At 37.9% G+C, this 16,940-nt stretch overlaps 1 protein-coding gene across 1 annotated transcript in view; it reads right to left on the reverse strand.

Moving 5' to 3' along the window:
- ARHGAP42 (Rho GTPase activating protein 42) overlaps positions 1-16,940 on the reverse strand; it is a 312,250-nt gene that overhangs the window by 7,883 nt on the left and 287,427 nt on the right. Inside the window, exons 18-22 of the mRNA XM_030829546.1 lie at positions 12,634-12,793; positions 11,352-11,496; positions 9,532-9,912; positions 8,997-9,153; positions 6,916-6,978 (exon numbers count right to left, since the gene is read on the reverse strand). Coding sequence (XP_030685406.1) covers positions 6,916-6,978; positions 8,997-9,153; positions 9,532-9,912; positions 11,352-11,496; positions 12,634-12,793 — 906 coding nt within the window. The remainder of the gene's footprint in view (positions 1-6,915; positions 6,979-8,996; positions 9,154-9,531; positions 9,913-11,351; positions 11,497-12,633; positions 12,794-16,940) is intronic.

Raw genomic sequence — 16,940 nt, forward strand, 5'->3', positions numbered from 1 at the left:
TGAATGAGTGAGAAAAAGGAAAGATGTTTTGGGTTCATTTTCTACATGATGAGTCTTTTTAAAGATTCAGGGCACCTTATCTATCCTCCTTGGGGTCCCAGCACTATACCTGCAAAGCAGCAGCAGCAGCATTTGCATCCACAGCTCTCCCAAAGCAGCAGCATTACATTATAATTTCATTTCCCTTTTGGAGCTCAACCCTGGGTCTTAACCCTACACTTCCAGAATGAGGTCCAGCCATTTAAACTGGGGTTCTCAAAGACTATCTGAAGATTGGAAAGTGTAGAGAGGAAAATTCTGGACCTGCCTCCAGTCTTTTCATCAGAGGTGAGCCTCAGGCTGTACTTTCAGAAAGCTTGCTAGCGGGGCAGGTTTGGGAATGACCCTCAGCCCATACAGCACAACGTCCCAGTGAAACATGGTCTAAGGAAGAACTGAGGAAGTAGAGGCACTCAGAGTAGGACAGGACTTTAAAGAACTGTGTGTGTGCACATGAACACATGCACGTGGGTATGTTGGTTGCATATAGGTTGGAAGTGAGAACATTATCAGGTTCTGAAGACTTCTAAGAATCAGACTATGGTAGTCTCAAATAGAATATAAACTTTTTCCCTATAAATCTTCTAGCCAACTATAACCATTAGATTTGATCAGGATATTACCGAGGACTTCAGAACCATTTTCCTAAAAAAAAGGAAACATTTTTCCAAAAAATCACATTTTCTAATAGCAACAGCTTCCTCCAGTAAACAGTAAGTCATATTTCTTTGAATCATTAAGATAAATTATAAAGAGATCTATAAGGAAACAATGTCCGAAGTTGTAGAAGTGATTATAATATTCTTTACAATGACCTAATTTTCAAAACTACACTTTAAAATGTACCCCAAATCTTCTAATTAATATTTTAGACATATATGTTCTCCTTACTTGTATTTATAGTATTTTATGGGACTGGTTGAGGGAGGGGAAAAGCATAATTATATCGCTAAATAACTAAAGACATACATATTGTTAAATGTGTCAAAATCACACAGCACAAAATACTACCTGTCATGACTTTTCAATTTTCTGTGCACTGACTAGACGGAATTTTCTTCTGCTGAGCTCTGTAACTGCAGGTGTTAACTCTGCGGAGAGCTTTGATGATTTAATGTAGACTCTGTAACAGTGAAGTTTCCTCAGGTGCTAATGCTTCCTCTTTTACTGTCTTGGTATATTGAAGAGGATGTGAAAATAACACGGTCACCTATTGTGTCTCTCTTCAGAAGATTCTAATCTCTCTTTGAAAAAGATTTTGAAAATCCTGCCTCTTACTGCTTGGGAGAGTGAGGTAATGGCACAGTCCTGAAAGCCATTTCTTCCCTCATCATTGGAAAAATGATCTGTCCACAAGCCTCATTCCTCATTCTAAATGCCATCTAATGCATTTAATGAGTAAACGTAACAAAAGTTTGATTGGGTCAGTGTGCAAAATTTGCCAATGCTTATCTTAAACATAAGAGAAATTTTAAAAATTCACAAAATTGATACAATGTCTTCAGGAGGCCTGTTTAACAATGAGAAATACACACATTTTGTATGCCATTGACAGTTTCACTTCTGAAGGGAGTAGGAGTGCACGGAGGTAGAAAGATACCAAAGCAATACTATATATAAAAGTGGAAATTTTTAAAATTCACAACAATCTTAAGTATTCATCAGTAGAGAACGTAAAAAATAAATTAGAGCACACCAATCTAATGAAGTATTAGGCAGCAACTATAGATCATGCTATTGAAGAACTCATATAATGAAACAATGTTAAGGTGTAAGACAAAAAGTTTACAAATTTGTTCTTGGCAAGAACCCTAAATTGCCCATGACAGTTTACCAAGAAACACTGCATCTGTTTCTTTGGTACTAATTGGAGATTCTTTTTTTTTTTTTTTTTTTTTTGAGACAGGGTCTCACTCCGTTGCTCAGGCTGGAATGCAATAGTGCAATCATGGCTCACCGCAGTCTCGACTTCCTAAGCTCAGGTGATCTTCCCATCTTAGCTTCCCAGGTAGCTGGGACTATTAGGTGCACACCACCGTGCTAATTAATGTTTTGTATTTTTTGCAGAGACAGGGTTTCAAATTCCTGGGCTCAAACCGTCCATCCACCTTGGCCTCCCAAAGTGCTGGGATTACAGGAGTGAGCCACCATGCCCAGCCTAGTTGCAGATTTCTTAAAATTAATTACATGTTCTTTTCATAGATTTTTTTTTCCAAAAAACACTGGCTGTTTCCAGCTTGAATATCTAAGTAACACTGAATACCTCAACCCTAAAAACTTCCACCTGAGCCTGTAGAGTTAAAGCTGCTTGTGTCAAAGACATACATGTTGCAACTCCATTGAAAATGAAGTGAAAAAGTGAGTAACAAAGTATTTTTTGGGTTAAAAATGTGCATTTTATTTACTCATTCAACAATTTTATTGAGCATCTATTGTGTGTTGGGCACTATGATAGCAACAATACAGAGAACTCCCCTACCCTCCCCACATCCCTGCCCGTGTGTCCTTTTCTGTGTGTTATCACAGAGGAGTAGTTTTCAAAAGGTGGTCAAGGGAACCTGTGCAGGGGAGATAGAGGGGCAGGCAGAAGCCTAAGATATCATTGCTCTGAAGCTAATGGAATGTATATGACAATTCATTTATTTTGTATTATGTCAGGTATTAATAGGCTTATTCTTATTTTCAATAAATACATATTTTAAAATGTTCTGTTTGAATTTCTAATACAGTAAATATCAATAAATATAATCCATAAAAACAGAAGCCCTTTGGGGATCCTTAATCATCTTTTAAGTTTATAAAGGTGTTGTGAGATCAAGAAGTTTGAGAACCACTGCCACAGATGAGATTAGAAGGCTGTGCACCAAATTTTAACAGTTTTCTTCAGGTAATGAAATTATAAGTGGTTTCAACTTACTTCTTCATTAGTTTTCACATTCTCTAAAGGAAAATCATTATTATTTTAAACATCACAAATTTTTTTTTGCTTAAGTGTGTTATGGTGATTTCTGCATCTTATGTGTGTCTTAACATATGTAACTGTGCTCTAAACCAGTGATTTATAAGCCTTTTAAAAACTCAAACTCACTGGGCAAGGTAACTTTGTTGAGCTTTTTGTCCTTTGTAATTCTAAGCAAAATATTTGTCTTTTAAAGTTTGATAATAGAAACATTTGATTGTTTATAATGAACCAGACACTCAATTCTCAATTTATGCTCTTAATTCTCAATTCAACCTTCAAAAGATATTTGTATAGCTTGCCTGTTTATACTACTTTAAAGTGGATCTCCGCTCTGAGTATAACTGAAGCCCAGGTGAAGGTTTTAAGGATACTATTTTCCACGTGCCTTTATAATGGTAAGACACAGCTTAGCTACATTTGGCTTTTAAAGGGATTTTATAGGTTAAGGAAAACAATTGTAAATAACCAATGTCTGTTTAGGGCTGTGCCGGGCACTATGACATTTTTCTCTATTCCAAAGGTTCTCAAACTTTCATGTACATAAGAATCACTTGGGGAGGTTGACAAAAATGCAGCTTCCTGAGGCCTCAGTCTTGGACATTGTGGTTTATAAGGTCTATGGCAAAACCCTGGAATCTTCATTTTAACAAGTCTTGCAGCATGGCCCCTCCCATTCCAGTGAACTTGCTTTCTTACAGATCTCCAATGATGTCTTAGGATTTAAAACCAGTGGCCTCTCTTGATCTCCTAAACCATTTTTTGCAGCTTCTACCACTGTTGGCCATGCCTTCTCATCCTGTCCATTCTTCTTTGTCTGAACGTTAAATAAAACCATTCCCCAAAGACCAATGCTTGGCCATTTGTTCTTTTTCATTTAGCAAGCCTCCTTGCTAGGTACCTTCACCTTCACCTATACAGTGTAATTGCTGTGTAGAAGTTTCTTAAATGGCATCACACTCCATGCTCTCTCCTGGTTCCAGCTGCGCCTTTCTAACTGCCTCTCATTGGCTCTCACAGCCTCCTCAAACCCTATGGCCAAAATTTTCCCTTCCTCCTACATACGCACAAGCTAAGATCAGAAGCTAAACCACCATTCTTTCCGACACTGTCTCAGAGACTTGGAAACTTCTTTTCCTGTCTCTTATTCCCAGTATCAAAACAGTTGCCCAATCCTGATCCTATTCATAAAAATCTCCTTATAGCTTTTCATCCCTTTGCTACTTTCCTGATTAAGGCCTTTTAAATCTCACCAGTTCCATCCTAAATGGTTGACTGTTCTCTCCCTTTCACAACCTCCTGGAAAATGATCTGTTCTGGTGCATCATAGATTAGATCACCCCTGTGTTCAATGACCTGCAGTGCCTGCAGCAATGCTGGAGGGGTTACTTTTGTGTGGCTCTAGGCCGACCAATAAAATCTCCCAACCAGTCTCTTTCCAAAATATGGCTAGTCTTCCTACTGCCTCTACTGGTTCTATCTCTTTCAAGGTCTAATTCAAGGGTAACCTTGAGCTCCTTAGGAGAAAAACAAAAATGAGACAGGCATTGTAGAAGGTCAGGGAAATTCCCTCAACTTCTATGAGTTGTTCAGTTTTATTTAAGAGTACAAAAGAATATCAGGTAACTGTTAAGAGTTAGTGTTTAAATACCACTAATATATTAATCAGAGGCTTGAGTGTCTTAGGCAAGCAGTTTCAACAATAATTATAATAAGAGTTATTAATGTAGAAACCATCTACAGAGCACGTCATATTCAAACACAGTATTGTGTACATTCCCAACAATGTGGCAAGCTGAGAATTATGATCTTCATTGTATGGATAAAGAAAACAGATTCCCCAAAATTGGTAACTCTGAGGTTACACGAACTAGAAAGTGGTGAACTAAAAATTTGAACTAGGGTCTGTCTGACCTAAAGTTCGTTCATGTTCCCCTGTGCCTCAGTGAAAAGTGACACAAATCACAAGTGTTGTGAACTGACAGACTGTAACTCTGAAGGTAGAGCTGAGTGAGCTCTAAGTTTATGCTGATGCCCATTAAAAGTTGATTTAGAGTATTCAGAATGTAAAAACATATTAAAGAAGTATGAGTTGGCTGGGCGCAGTGGCTCATGCCTGTAATCCCAGCACTTTGGGAAGCTGAGGCGGGTGGATCACCTGAGGTCAGGAGTTCAAGACCAGCCTGGCCAACCTGGTGAAACCCCCGTCTCTACTAAAATTATAAAAATTAGCTGGGCATGGTGGCAGGTGCCTGTAATCCCAGCTACTCAGGAGGCTGAGGCAGGAGAATCACTTGAACCTGGGAGGCAGAGGCTGCAGTGAGCCAAGATCACACCACTGCACTCCAGCCTGGTGACAGAGTGAGACTCTGCCTCAAAAAAACAAAAAAAGAAGAAGAAAAAGAAGTATGATTTGACTGTTGAACATCTGAGTGTATTTTTATTATATGATGGCTTTCTGATTTTACTTCATCCATAGCTTGTTTTCTTAAAGCTCTACGGGGATTACCTCTTTGATTATGATTACTTGAGTTTTTACTTAACAGGCCGACTTTTTAGAGCTTCCTAATAAAAGGGCTCCATCTAGTGAGCAATTCAACTACGTAGCATGACAGAAGAACTAGCAAGGTTAAATCCCTTACACTAAAGCCTAAAAATCAAGACAATCTCAGAGAAATGATGTTTGCTGTGACATGCATGGGGCTTAGTTTTCACTGTGCCTTGGTCAAAAGGAAGAAGATAAAGACACTGCTGACAGAGGTAAGGTTCACATGCTCTCGGCTCAGCTATTTAAATGCTAGGCACTGACCATTATTCTAGAAAGATACCAAAGTGGCTCTACTCTCTGCAGTTAAAAAAACCTAATACATGAGGGCCCTTACTGGGCTTTGAACAAAACCAAAAAGAGTTTGAAGGTTATTGTTATTCTTAGTAACTATCACATGCCCAGTACTGTATAGGTGCTTAATAAATGTTTGCTGAAAAATCCACATACTTATACAGGTTGATCAAAATTATTTGGTTAAATAACTTTTAGAGGAACTATACAACTTTTAGAGGAACTATACAACAACTATACAACAATATCTGTGATTCCTTTACTTCACAGCCTCAATTAGCCAGACATGGGATGCTCAAAAATGTCTTCATACATCGAAAGGAAAAATCAAGGTTTGTTATTCAAGTTCTCACATTTATATGCTCTTTCAACAATAGGCATTGAGTGTCTCCTACCTGTACTAGCAGCTGATAGTAAAAAAATAATAATGAAAAGCCTCTGCCTTTATGAAATTCCATTATTCAATTAAAAACCAAAGCCCACTATAGATCAGAAGAATAAATTTGAAAGCAAGGAGAGTAAAGCAGGAACTTTAGAAGCAAGCACATTAGTAGAAGTAAGATGTAACAACTCATATCATTTTAATAATGGAATGGAATGTAAGATCTGAAAACCCCTAATGAAATTATGTACTCTAAAAACAGAGTCGCCCTGGGCAATTAACCCTACAACATCTCAGTGGTCCTTAAGAATAACCATATTTTTGCATGGATGTCCATGATGATTCCTCCAGAAAAAGTTACCTAACTTTTAAAAATCAAGAACATGCTTTTGAAAAGTGGTCCTAAAATGACTGTCATCAAAGATGTATAAAGGATTATAGCAATTTTTATCTTCTAGGAAATGTGTTTGTTTAGAGCCCTTCTACTGTGAAGATTTCAGCAAATGAGACATCACTATAACAATCTGAGATGATAAATGCTGTTTACAGACATGACTTCCTGTGAAGGGCCAGTGGACTTAAAATTGACCATCTGCATAATGGAGAGGCGGAGCTGTCACAGAGAGTGTCATGTCAATACAAAGCGGCAATGTCACCACTTTTTTTTAGATGCATTTAAGGGTTTTGAGAACTTACCGCCCAGAAGAAACTGGCTTAGGTGAACCAACATTTTCAAACAGTTGAGCTTTTGCTGCCACTCTGAAAAATGATTTAAAATGCAAGTTTCATGAAGTCAATCACATTCGTTCTGCTCAAAGTGAAATTCATGATTACCAGTTAAACAAGACAAAAAATGGTTGAGAACCACTGCCAAAATTGGAAGGGAATTTTAATTGTTTTAACCTTTAATGTTAATGAGATTTTTAGATCTAACCTCCAGCTTACAGAGTATCAGGCTGTAATAAACCAATAGCTACTTCCTCTGGGGATCTTACTGTCCTCATCCTTTTTATCTCAGAAAACCATGGGAGCAGTAAAAGGAACATTTTCTCTCTACTCTGCTCCCAGCAGCACGGTTATTGACTCCTGTGGAGCCACAAGTGAAGATGCAAAGAATCAAATCAACATGACAAAAGAACTGTTGTTCATTCTTTTAGCTAAGAAAACACGAATTATAACACTATTCATGTATTTTTTTATATGTGAACATATGTCTGTAAAGTGAAAAGGGCAAACTCTGAAAATAGGGCCAATAAACAAATCTGTAGATTTACATCTTGTTTCAAATCATGGAGGGCAAGGCAGAGAGGATATGTTCTAATTGAACAGGTAAGACTATCAGGTATGACTGAAAAGAATTGAAAGAGTTTCTATATTTACTGGAAGACTCTATAAAATTCCTTGATGTTCTAAGGTAGATTTTTAAAAAATCTATCTTATTTCTTTAATTGACAAACTCTTCCCCCAGAGCCAAGCCATTTGATTATCTCAAAGATAATTTTACACCTAATATAGAACACACACTTTCCTCATTTGAATTTCTACTTTATCGGTACAATCACAAAAGAGAAGCTCTTCTCTTTCCTCCACAAAGAATGGAGTTTATATTCTCTCATCTTCCCTAATACATTGGCTTAACATTTCTTTCCCTTAATGGGTAGAATTATACACAGTGGGGAGTAGACACACTGACAAATGTATGTGCCTATACCACTGTAACTGGATTTCTAACTAAAAGAGATAACATACATTGAACATGCTCTGCAACCAAAAGGCTCCCGTCAGAGAAAAGGATGAACTAATGAATTTATGACACAGTTCCTATAGAAACAGGCTTAGTAAAATGTCTTACTGGACTTTTAATGAATAATTAAAATGTCAGGAAGAATGCCTCATATTAAAACTGGAGATGGTAAAACAGAAGGAGCACAGAATTGAAGTCAGAGAACCCTAGGTTGGAAACGGTAGAAAAGCATCAGTTCTCATCATCTCTAAAATGTGGTTTAAACTACCCATTTTGAAAGGACACTGCAGACCTTAAAAGAGGTAACTCATGTAAAGACATCCAGTAATGGCTCAGAGAGCATTAGGAAATTCTCAGCAAATATCAGGAAAACAAAATGAAAGGGAGAGAAACTTTTTATCTCCCGTTTTTGCTTACTTGTTTAGCCAGGTTTCCATTGTTCTTCTTCACCCACTTTCTACTTATGTCTACGTACCCTTCTCCTAGCAGCCTTTACACTTCTGCATCATTTCCTTTGATGAGAAGTACCCACTTTTGCCTTTCATATTCCTCATTCTCTACTAGCTTGTTTAAATCAGTGAGGACTCAGGTATGGGGGCGTAGGATGGAAGTGAGAAAGAAGCTGCTTTAAAACAGTGAGGAGAGCAGGGACCTGGCTTATAGTCAATGCGTGGCAGTCTCTTCAGCGGAGAGATGGATGTTTAGCTTTTAATGGGAACACTTTTAGTTCCAAAGCTTATAACTACTGTATTATACATTATTATACATCAATTTTCATTTCCTCAAATTAAGTCACAGCTCTGCTTCAAAGGAAAGTGCTGGAAGTGCTGCCCTGGGAGATTCTGTACATATCCGAAGACTTCCACATCACTCATAGAAAAGAATAGAGTCTTACAGAAGTGGACTGTACCCACCCTACAGATAAAGTATTCCCAACGTATTCAACTTGTGGGATTCCCAAGAGTTCTCCTGAAACACTCAACTCCTCTCTGTATCCCTGGGAGACACAGTGAACATACAAACGCTCACTTACACTGAGCCAGGACGCTGATAGCCATTGCTTGAGGCAGTGTCTAGTCTTAATCTCCTGCACATTTTTGGAGGCAGGTCTGGGTTTGGTGAAGCTTTGGGTGTTTCCTTGGAACCTACAGAAGTTAAGCTTTGAATAGATCCACTGTAGCTCTTGTTTCCTAAAAAGAAAGCCCAAGAAAATAGGCAAGGTGCTATTAGACAACATTATAGCAATAACACAGTAATTGTGCATAACAAAAGAAAGCATTTTTCTCTGAGCCCAAATGGGAAGGTACAGAATGTTCTTTGAGTACAGCAACCCATCACTTGGGGAGATCAAAATCTACAGTAATTACAAAGACATCACTTCACAGACATGGAAAGATTCAGGAAAAATGTCACAGTGCCTAGGTTGTAAAATCCAAGCACAGGAACAAAGTAGATAAGCATCATTAGCTTCTCCACCATTAACTTTATCCCTGTTTAACCATGCTGAATAATCCAGCAAAAGTGACACTGAGACAATGACATCTTGCACAAGTTCCACTCTGCCTTACCTTCAGCTGCAGAGATGGATCTGAGAGAAGAAGCAGAAGCTCTTTTCAGTCCTGACAGCCCATAAGGCCCTTTCTTGACTAGGTCTACGGGTGGGGAAACGTCTCCTGGGCTAGTGACCGAAGCAACACTCTGGCAGTCTGATTCTGCATCTGTCTTGGTTGCATCTTCTCTGGAACTCGATTCAGGACTAGTTGTCCAGAGACCAAGGCTTTTCTGTCCATTGGAAGATGACGGGGTTGCAATCCAAGGAATCCCTCCAGATTTCTCCCTGGGCTGGCAGGAAGCTGACTTTGTAGTGCTATTTTGTTCAGAGGAATGTGAAGAGAGTGACTCAATGCTCCCCATAGGTGTGCTGTCTGGGCTGCTGCTATAGGAGTCACCTGAGTAGGAGGGAGAGAGACAAAAGCAACTGTAACTATCTGTTGATAACAGCATCACCAAAACCCTTCTGTTCTCCAACTTACCATGTGTTCTGTGGCCACCTGACCCCATTTAAGTGGTAGGCCCCTACCTAGTATGGAGAACTGTCCTCAGTACTGGAGAAAGGCTTTAAAATATGCATTGGAACTTGCCGAATGTATTTTTCAATACTATTTTAGGGAGATTATATATGTACCTATGAACTACCTGCCTTTAGGTAATAACTTTACTTCTCGAAGCCTAAGTGGGTTGACTTGAATTCACACAAAATTTGTTTATGAAACAGGATTCAGAAGTAAGAGAAATAAGATTCCTTCATGATATTACAAGGAATCAATGAAAGGGGGTATAATAAAAACATATTTCTGCTTTCTTTTACTTTTCTGATCATAGGTGATTGATTCCAAGTTACAAAGTACTCAGCCTTCTGTCATTCAAAGGCACCATTAACTGTCAGTAGTAAATTACAAGTGCCTCAGTTTTCAAAGGCTTTTTCCTTTCCTGCTAAGAATATAGAAATGTAAGAAATTGGCTATTTCGCTGGTTTTGTTTTCTAATGTTCCTAAAAGCAAGTTATAAGAAAAATCAGATAAAGCATAATAATGCATTCACATATATCCAAATTAAAAATTAGTAAACTTTTTTTTTTTAATTTTTCTGGGTACATAATAGGTATGCATATTTATGGAGAACATGGGATATTTTGATACAGGTGTGCAATGTGAAATAAGCACATCATGTAATGGAGTATACATCTCCTCAGTTTATCCTTTGAGTTACAAACAATCCAATTACATTCTTTTAGTTATTTTAAAATATATAACTATTATTGACTATTTTCTATTAAATATTGACTGTGGGCAAAAAACTGGGGTGGGGGGTATAAAATAAAATGAAAACAGCCACAGTTTAATGTGTGCCATGGTCTCAAGGTGCCACCCACATCACCTTAGGGCTTGGCTCAGAATTGTAAGTTAATGATAATGTGTGTTGTTTCTTTTTATCTTTTCTCTTTCAGACACTGATACCCAAGAGATAATGCTTTAAGAACATAATGTGAAAGGAAGGAAGAAAATGACAGCTTCAGTCAGATTTTATCTTGCTTTCTTCTTTACCACTTTGACAATAGGACAAAACCTGCTACAAAGTAGCACCCAATGTACTTAATCATAGTTGCAGAAAAAAGGGCCTTGAGCCCTTTTTTCTTTTTTTCCTTTTGTATCAATAATGAATTTGCTTACCCAAGCAACCGTACAACTATTGACAGAGAATATACAAATGATAAAAGAGGAGGTGTTGGGGAAAGAGCATCAGTGAGAACATCTTCTATTTCTACCTAATTACCAATACAGTGAAATACATCTGAACTAAAGAATGAAGAAAGGCCGGGTGCACTTACTATCAGGTTCAGCCAGGCATGGAGTATACCTCCCTCTGGGCTTCCTAGACCCTGTAGAGAGGCAGATTGCGCGTGTCCTTCGGGATCCAGATCGAGACTGAGGCTGAGGAAGAGGAATGCTTGGGTCTGGAGCAGTATGAAAAATCTACATATAAGAAAAATGGACCAAGGTCAATCAAAGGGTGATATTGCCACTTTCATCATAAAATAAGCTTTGAACTATATGCTACTTAATCAGCTGCAAAAAATAAGTATCCTAGAGCAATTGTAACTTTTTCATTTATCTGGAGTATTATTTCTTTCACGGGGTTTTCTTTTTCATTCTCTCCCATTTCCCAAAAGTAAAATTTAGAAGATCTTTCAATAACTTTAAGAAACCTTCCAAATATGAACAAGACATATTGATGGTTTTTATTGTACTATTCTCTTTCCACCTTCATACTCTGAAAAAACATAACCTGAGAGGAACTGAGGCTCATTCTGTATCATTTCTCCCACTGAACGGCTCCTTGCTTCTCAGGAGAAGATGCTGCCATGCTGTTGGCTCTGAGCTGTCAAGGAGTGTGGCTAGCTGCAGGTTAAGGTCTGAGCAGAGCTACAGGACACAGCCATGTGCTCTTGCATTGTGAGAGGGCTTGTGCCCTTAGATAGACACTAATGGCATGCTTCTGTGGGTGCTGGGAAGGAAGCCAGGGGAGGAGAGGGCCTTAATCATTCTCTCGAAAAGACCAGATCAGAGAGAAAAGGGTTACAAATTGTTAGACCTTAAATGGCTCAATTTGCTTAATACTCCAACTAATTCAGCTTTCAAAATTTCCCATTGTCATAGTTATTCTAAGATCTCACTTTTTTCAAGAAATCCTTCTTAGGGACTAGATATAGAGAAGACTTCAAAACCGTTGCCTATATTTTTTACTTTTGTTTAGTTAGAACATTACCTCTATATAATTAAGAGTTTGATTTCAAAGGGATACAAAGAGAAGGTTAAAATAGAACCAACCACAAAGTGATTTTAAAATGTTCTCTGCATAGGAGTAATAAACTTACCATACAATGTAAAGAAGAAAACCTTTTGAAGTCAATTATGTAGAAGGAAAGGAAACCACCTAACTGAAGGATTTTGAGAAGCACTTAAAAACTCAACAACAAGGAAAGAGAATTGAAGTCCCCATTAAGAAGTAATTTACACAAAACTTATGAGCTCACAGATGATACAAATGCAAAATTCCTTTATAAAACCAAGATATAAAACTTGACACTTCCACATGAAAACTCAGCCTACCTTTTCATAGTGCTCTATCAGAATTTCTACCACAATATTCTGAAATTTAATATTCATCATAGCAGCCACAGTTTCTTCCTGTGCTCTCATTAGAGTTGGGCCAAATATCACACCAAGATTTGAGACAGTCATGAGATTTTGTTGGCTGTGTAGTGACACTCTGCAAATAACAAGCAACAAAAATATCTTAAGTTATATGTTTCAAAATTATGAAATAGTCTCTTCTATCAAATTTGTGGTGCAAAAAATGTAAAATCTGCCATTATAGGGAAATTGCCCTACTTTAGCCACTTCCAATTGGCATTTGGAGTATGGCCTAAAAAGATGTAAACAGATAACATTAACTCAAGTAAAACATAATTACAGGCAAAACAAAATCTATTAAAGAAAAAAACCCTTAATTTCCCAAATCAAGTACAATTACCCTAGAAAGATGATCAGCTGTTTGGTATTTTCAATGCTACTATACTTCTTTTGGAACAAGCAGCTAAGAGTAGACTGGTGGCAATTATATTCGGAGTCACCAAACATATTATTGAGAACCTATTGCTAGGAATTTTCCTACATATTATTGTATTTAATCTCCCCAGTAAGTCAGATATTCCTATTGTACAAATTTTAAAAACCTCAGAGGCTCCTAAAGAAACATGTATTTTGAGGTCACAACAAATTCAGGACAGAGGTGGCTGTTTCAATTCAGGTCTCCTGACTGCAAGTCAGTGGGTTCCTTGAGCTCCTGGGATAGATCATTGGCCAACACATTTTTTTTTCTTTCTCCTTCCTCTTTCCATCCATCCATCCATCCATCCATCCAAAACTTCCCTGAGTACCTCCCTAGTGTTGGGTGCTGTGCTAGGCAAACAGTGAGACAAGGAGATGTGGTAGCATCATTGCTGGCTTGACAAATCAAAAACCTCTGATATCACTGACCTGAGCGAAGTAATCCTAGCAACTCTCAAGAATGACTTTGACTAGTTCACTAATTTATTCTGGAAATCAGATACATTCTGTAGAGGATACCTCATTTGTTTGACTTATCTTTTAGTTTAACCGCTCACTTTTCTATCTTACTCCAAGTCAGGTTATTAGCATAACACAAGATTATGTTTATGTCAGACTGACCATGCGTCACAAACTGCATTCTACAACCAAAAGTAAGATTTTATGGGAAATCCAGGATTTTAGACTATCTATGCAACTCCTGTCACAGAATAGGAAGAGAAGGCTGCCACGCTGACTGACGTTTTCCTTATGCCACAGAGAGCACTAGCTAAGAAAGCATTTAGTTCAAGTAAGAAGAGTTTCATTCCAAGTTTCCTTTTAATATAATCAAATATTATACATTAATTGCTTAATATGTATTAGAAAATCTACTCAGGAAAGTAGTATGTAAATGCAGTAAGCCTATCTAGATTCAGAGCTTGGATCCATCTCTTAGAAGTTGGGTAAGCTCATTTACGTTATTTAATATCTCTAGGTTTTGGTTTCCTTATCTGTAAATTCTATATATAACAACCCATGTTGGATTATTGTGAGAACTAAATAAAATAATAAATTAAATTATATATGATCTCAATATTATCCCTGAAATTAAATTAGCTTTAGGCACTCTTGCTAAAATGTCATGGTTCCCATAATGTAAATAAAGTGGAATATAGTTAATATTAAGCTCATTAGGAATAAACTTGGGAATCTCAAAAACTTGGTTTTGAAAGGTGGGTTGATGACTACATTGCACAGAAGATGGATTATTTTGATGACTGCTTTTCTTTTCATTGAATTTTCTTTCTGCTGGGCTACTCAATTGATACAGACTCCCACCATTCACCATTTCAGCAGGTTCTACTACTTATTCCCTCAATTCATGTAGGGAGCTGATACTCAACTGCTGTCTCCTGGAACATTTCTCTTAATTTTATTAAAAGAAGAAATGTATATCAGGAGCTGTCAACTTGTGGTGTTTCAAATCTAGGAGTTTACACATAAAGAAACCAACATCATATGCTTAAGAGTTCTGCTTATGGAAATGGTAGAACATAAGGAGCCCCCATGGATCCAATACCCAGAGAAAAAATCATAACGGATAAAAAATTATTATTTAAAAACATAACCAAAAACACTTCAAGTCTCTAGAAAAAAACTTAAAGAATAAAGAAATATTTGTTCAAGCAAATCTACTAATTACAGCAAGAAAAGCCAAGAGTCTGTGGCTTCTGAGGTTCAACTGGCTCCCTCTTTCTTCCACCCCCAGCTCAATATGACTGAAACTTCACTCTGGGCAAATGTGGCCAAGAAGACAGGGCTCCCTCTCTTCTCAGCCCCAAGTCAAGTGATGCAGTATCTCATGGGGTTGGCAGGCTGTGAGCATGTCTCAGGCTCTCTACCTCTGGGTTGCAGAGGCTGAATTCCCAGTGAATGCAACTGAAAAGGCACTCACTGGGAATTCAGCCTCTTCAACTCAGAGAATTCTTTGCCTCCAACTAGCCAGACACCTGGGGTGGATGGCTTTACCTGAGGTGCAGCAGGCCAAGAATATTGGTGCCAAAATCTCCCTCTTTTCAGGACTACCTCCCTCAGCCAGTGCCAAGAGCAACAGGTCAAAGATTTTACCCAGAGCGGGTAGAGTCCATAAGAACAGAAAACTCTGACTCTCTCGCTAAATCATAAGAAATAACTAGGGAAAGAGACAGAAAGAGCCCTCTTAGCATCATAACAAATCTCAAAGACTGTTTTTTTTTTTTTTTTAAGTGACCTGGCAAGGAGCTGGAATTTAACTGGACATGCTCCAGGGTGTTGTCAAAAACAACAGAGCAATCTACTAGCAGTTAGTGAAAACTCACAAGCTGGATATGCTACCAAATGAAGCAGACAGCTTTATAGATCAGCTAAGGAAACAAACAGAACTCTCCTGAAACTACTGTTATCCCTAGGTGACTGTGGTCATGTCTAAGGCTGCATTCTCTGAAGAGATAATAGAAGAGACTTCACACAGAGGGGGAAATGGACTTCATTAAAATAGTTCACTAAAGATACTAAATTAGTCTGGGCATGGTGACTCAAACCTGTAATCCCAGCACTTTCGGAGGCCAAGGCGGCTGGATCACCTGAGGATCAAGAGTTCCAGAGCAGCCTGACCAACATGGTGAAACTTCATCCCTACCAAAAATACAAAATTAGCCGGGCGTGGTGGCGAGTGCCTGTAATTCCAGCTACCTGGGAGGCTGAGGCAGGAGAATCACTTGAACCCGAGAGGCAGAGGTTGCAGTGAGCCGAGATTGTACCACTGCACTCCAGCCTGGGTGACACAGTGAGACTCTGTCTCAAAAAAAAAAAAAAAAAGATACTAAATAAACAAGCAAACAACAATAAAAGCAAGAGAGGATCAGTACTAGTATCAGTATTAGTTGCTACAAAACGGTAGCTAAAATGCCATGTCTTCAACCAAAAATTATGACAATGCAAAGAAACAGCAAAGTGTGACTCATACACCAGGAAAAAAGTAGATAATAAAAACTGCCTGTGAGCAGACCCAAATGTCAGATTTAAACAGAAAAATACTTCAAAGAAGTCATAAATATATCCAAAGTCCTCAAGAAAACCACATCTAAAGATAAGGAAAGTACAGAGATGTGGTGGCAATGTTTCATCAAATAGAGAATGTCAATAATGAGAGAGAGGTTATTTTAAAAATAAGAACCAAATGAAAATTGAAGTTGAAAACTACAATAGCTGAAATGAAAAGTTCATTACTGGGGTTCAACACTAAATTAGACCTGGCAGAAGAGAGAATCAGTAGACCTGGCAGAAGAGTGAATCAGTAAATCTGAAGTATCAATACAGACTATGCAATCTGAGGAATGGAGAGAAAGAGAAAAAATAAAGAAAGATAGATCATCAGAAAAAAATCTGTGACATTAAGCACACTCCTAAACGCATAATGGGAGTACCAGTAGCAGATGAAAGAGATAAATAGAAAACAATATTCAAAGATAATGGTGGTTGAAAATTTTCCAAATTTAATTAAAAACATTAATCTATATATCCAAGAAGCTCAACAAACTCCAAGTAGAATAATTGCAGTGATATCCACAGCAAGACACATCACAGTAAAAGTGCTGAAGCCAAAGACAAGAAGAAAATTCTGAAAGCATCAAGAGAAAAAGTCTTATTGGGGTCTACAAGGAACCCCAGTAAGCTTATTTCTCAATAGAAACAATAAAGGCTAGAAGGCAGAGGGATGGCATATTCAAAATGCTTAAAGAAAAAAAAGTCTGCCAACTAAGAATCTTCTATCCAGCAAAACTAAC

This window comes from Nomascus leucogenys, chromosome 15 (genome assembly GCF_006542625.1).
Source record: "Nomascus leucogenys isolate Asia chromosome 15, Asia_NLE_v1, whole genome shotgun sequence".
Taxonomy (NCBI): domain Eukaryota; kingdom Metazoa; phylum Chordata; class Mammalia; order Primates; family Hylobatidae; genus Nomascus; species Nomascus leucogenys.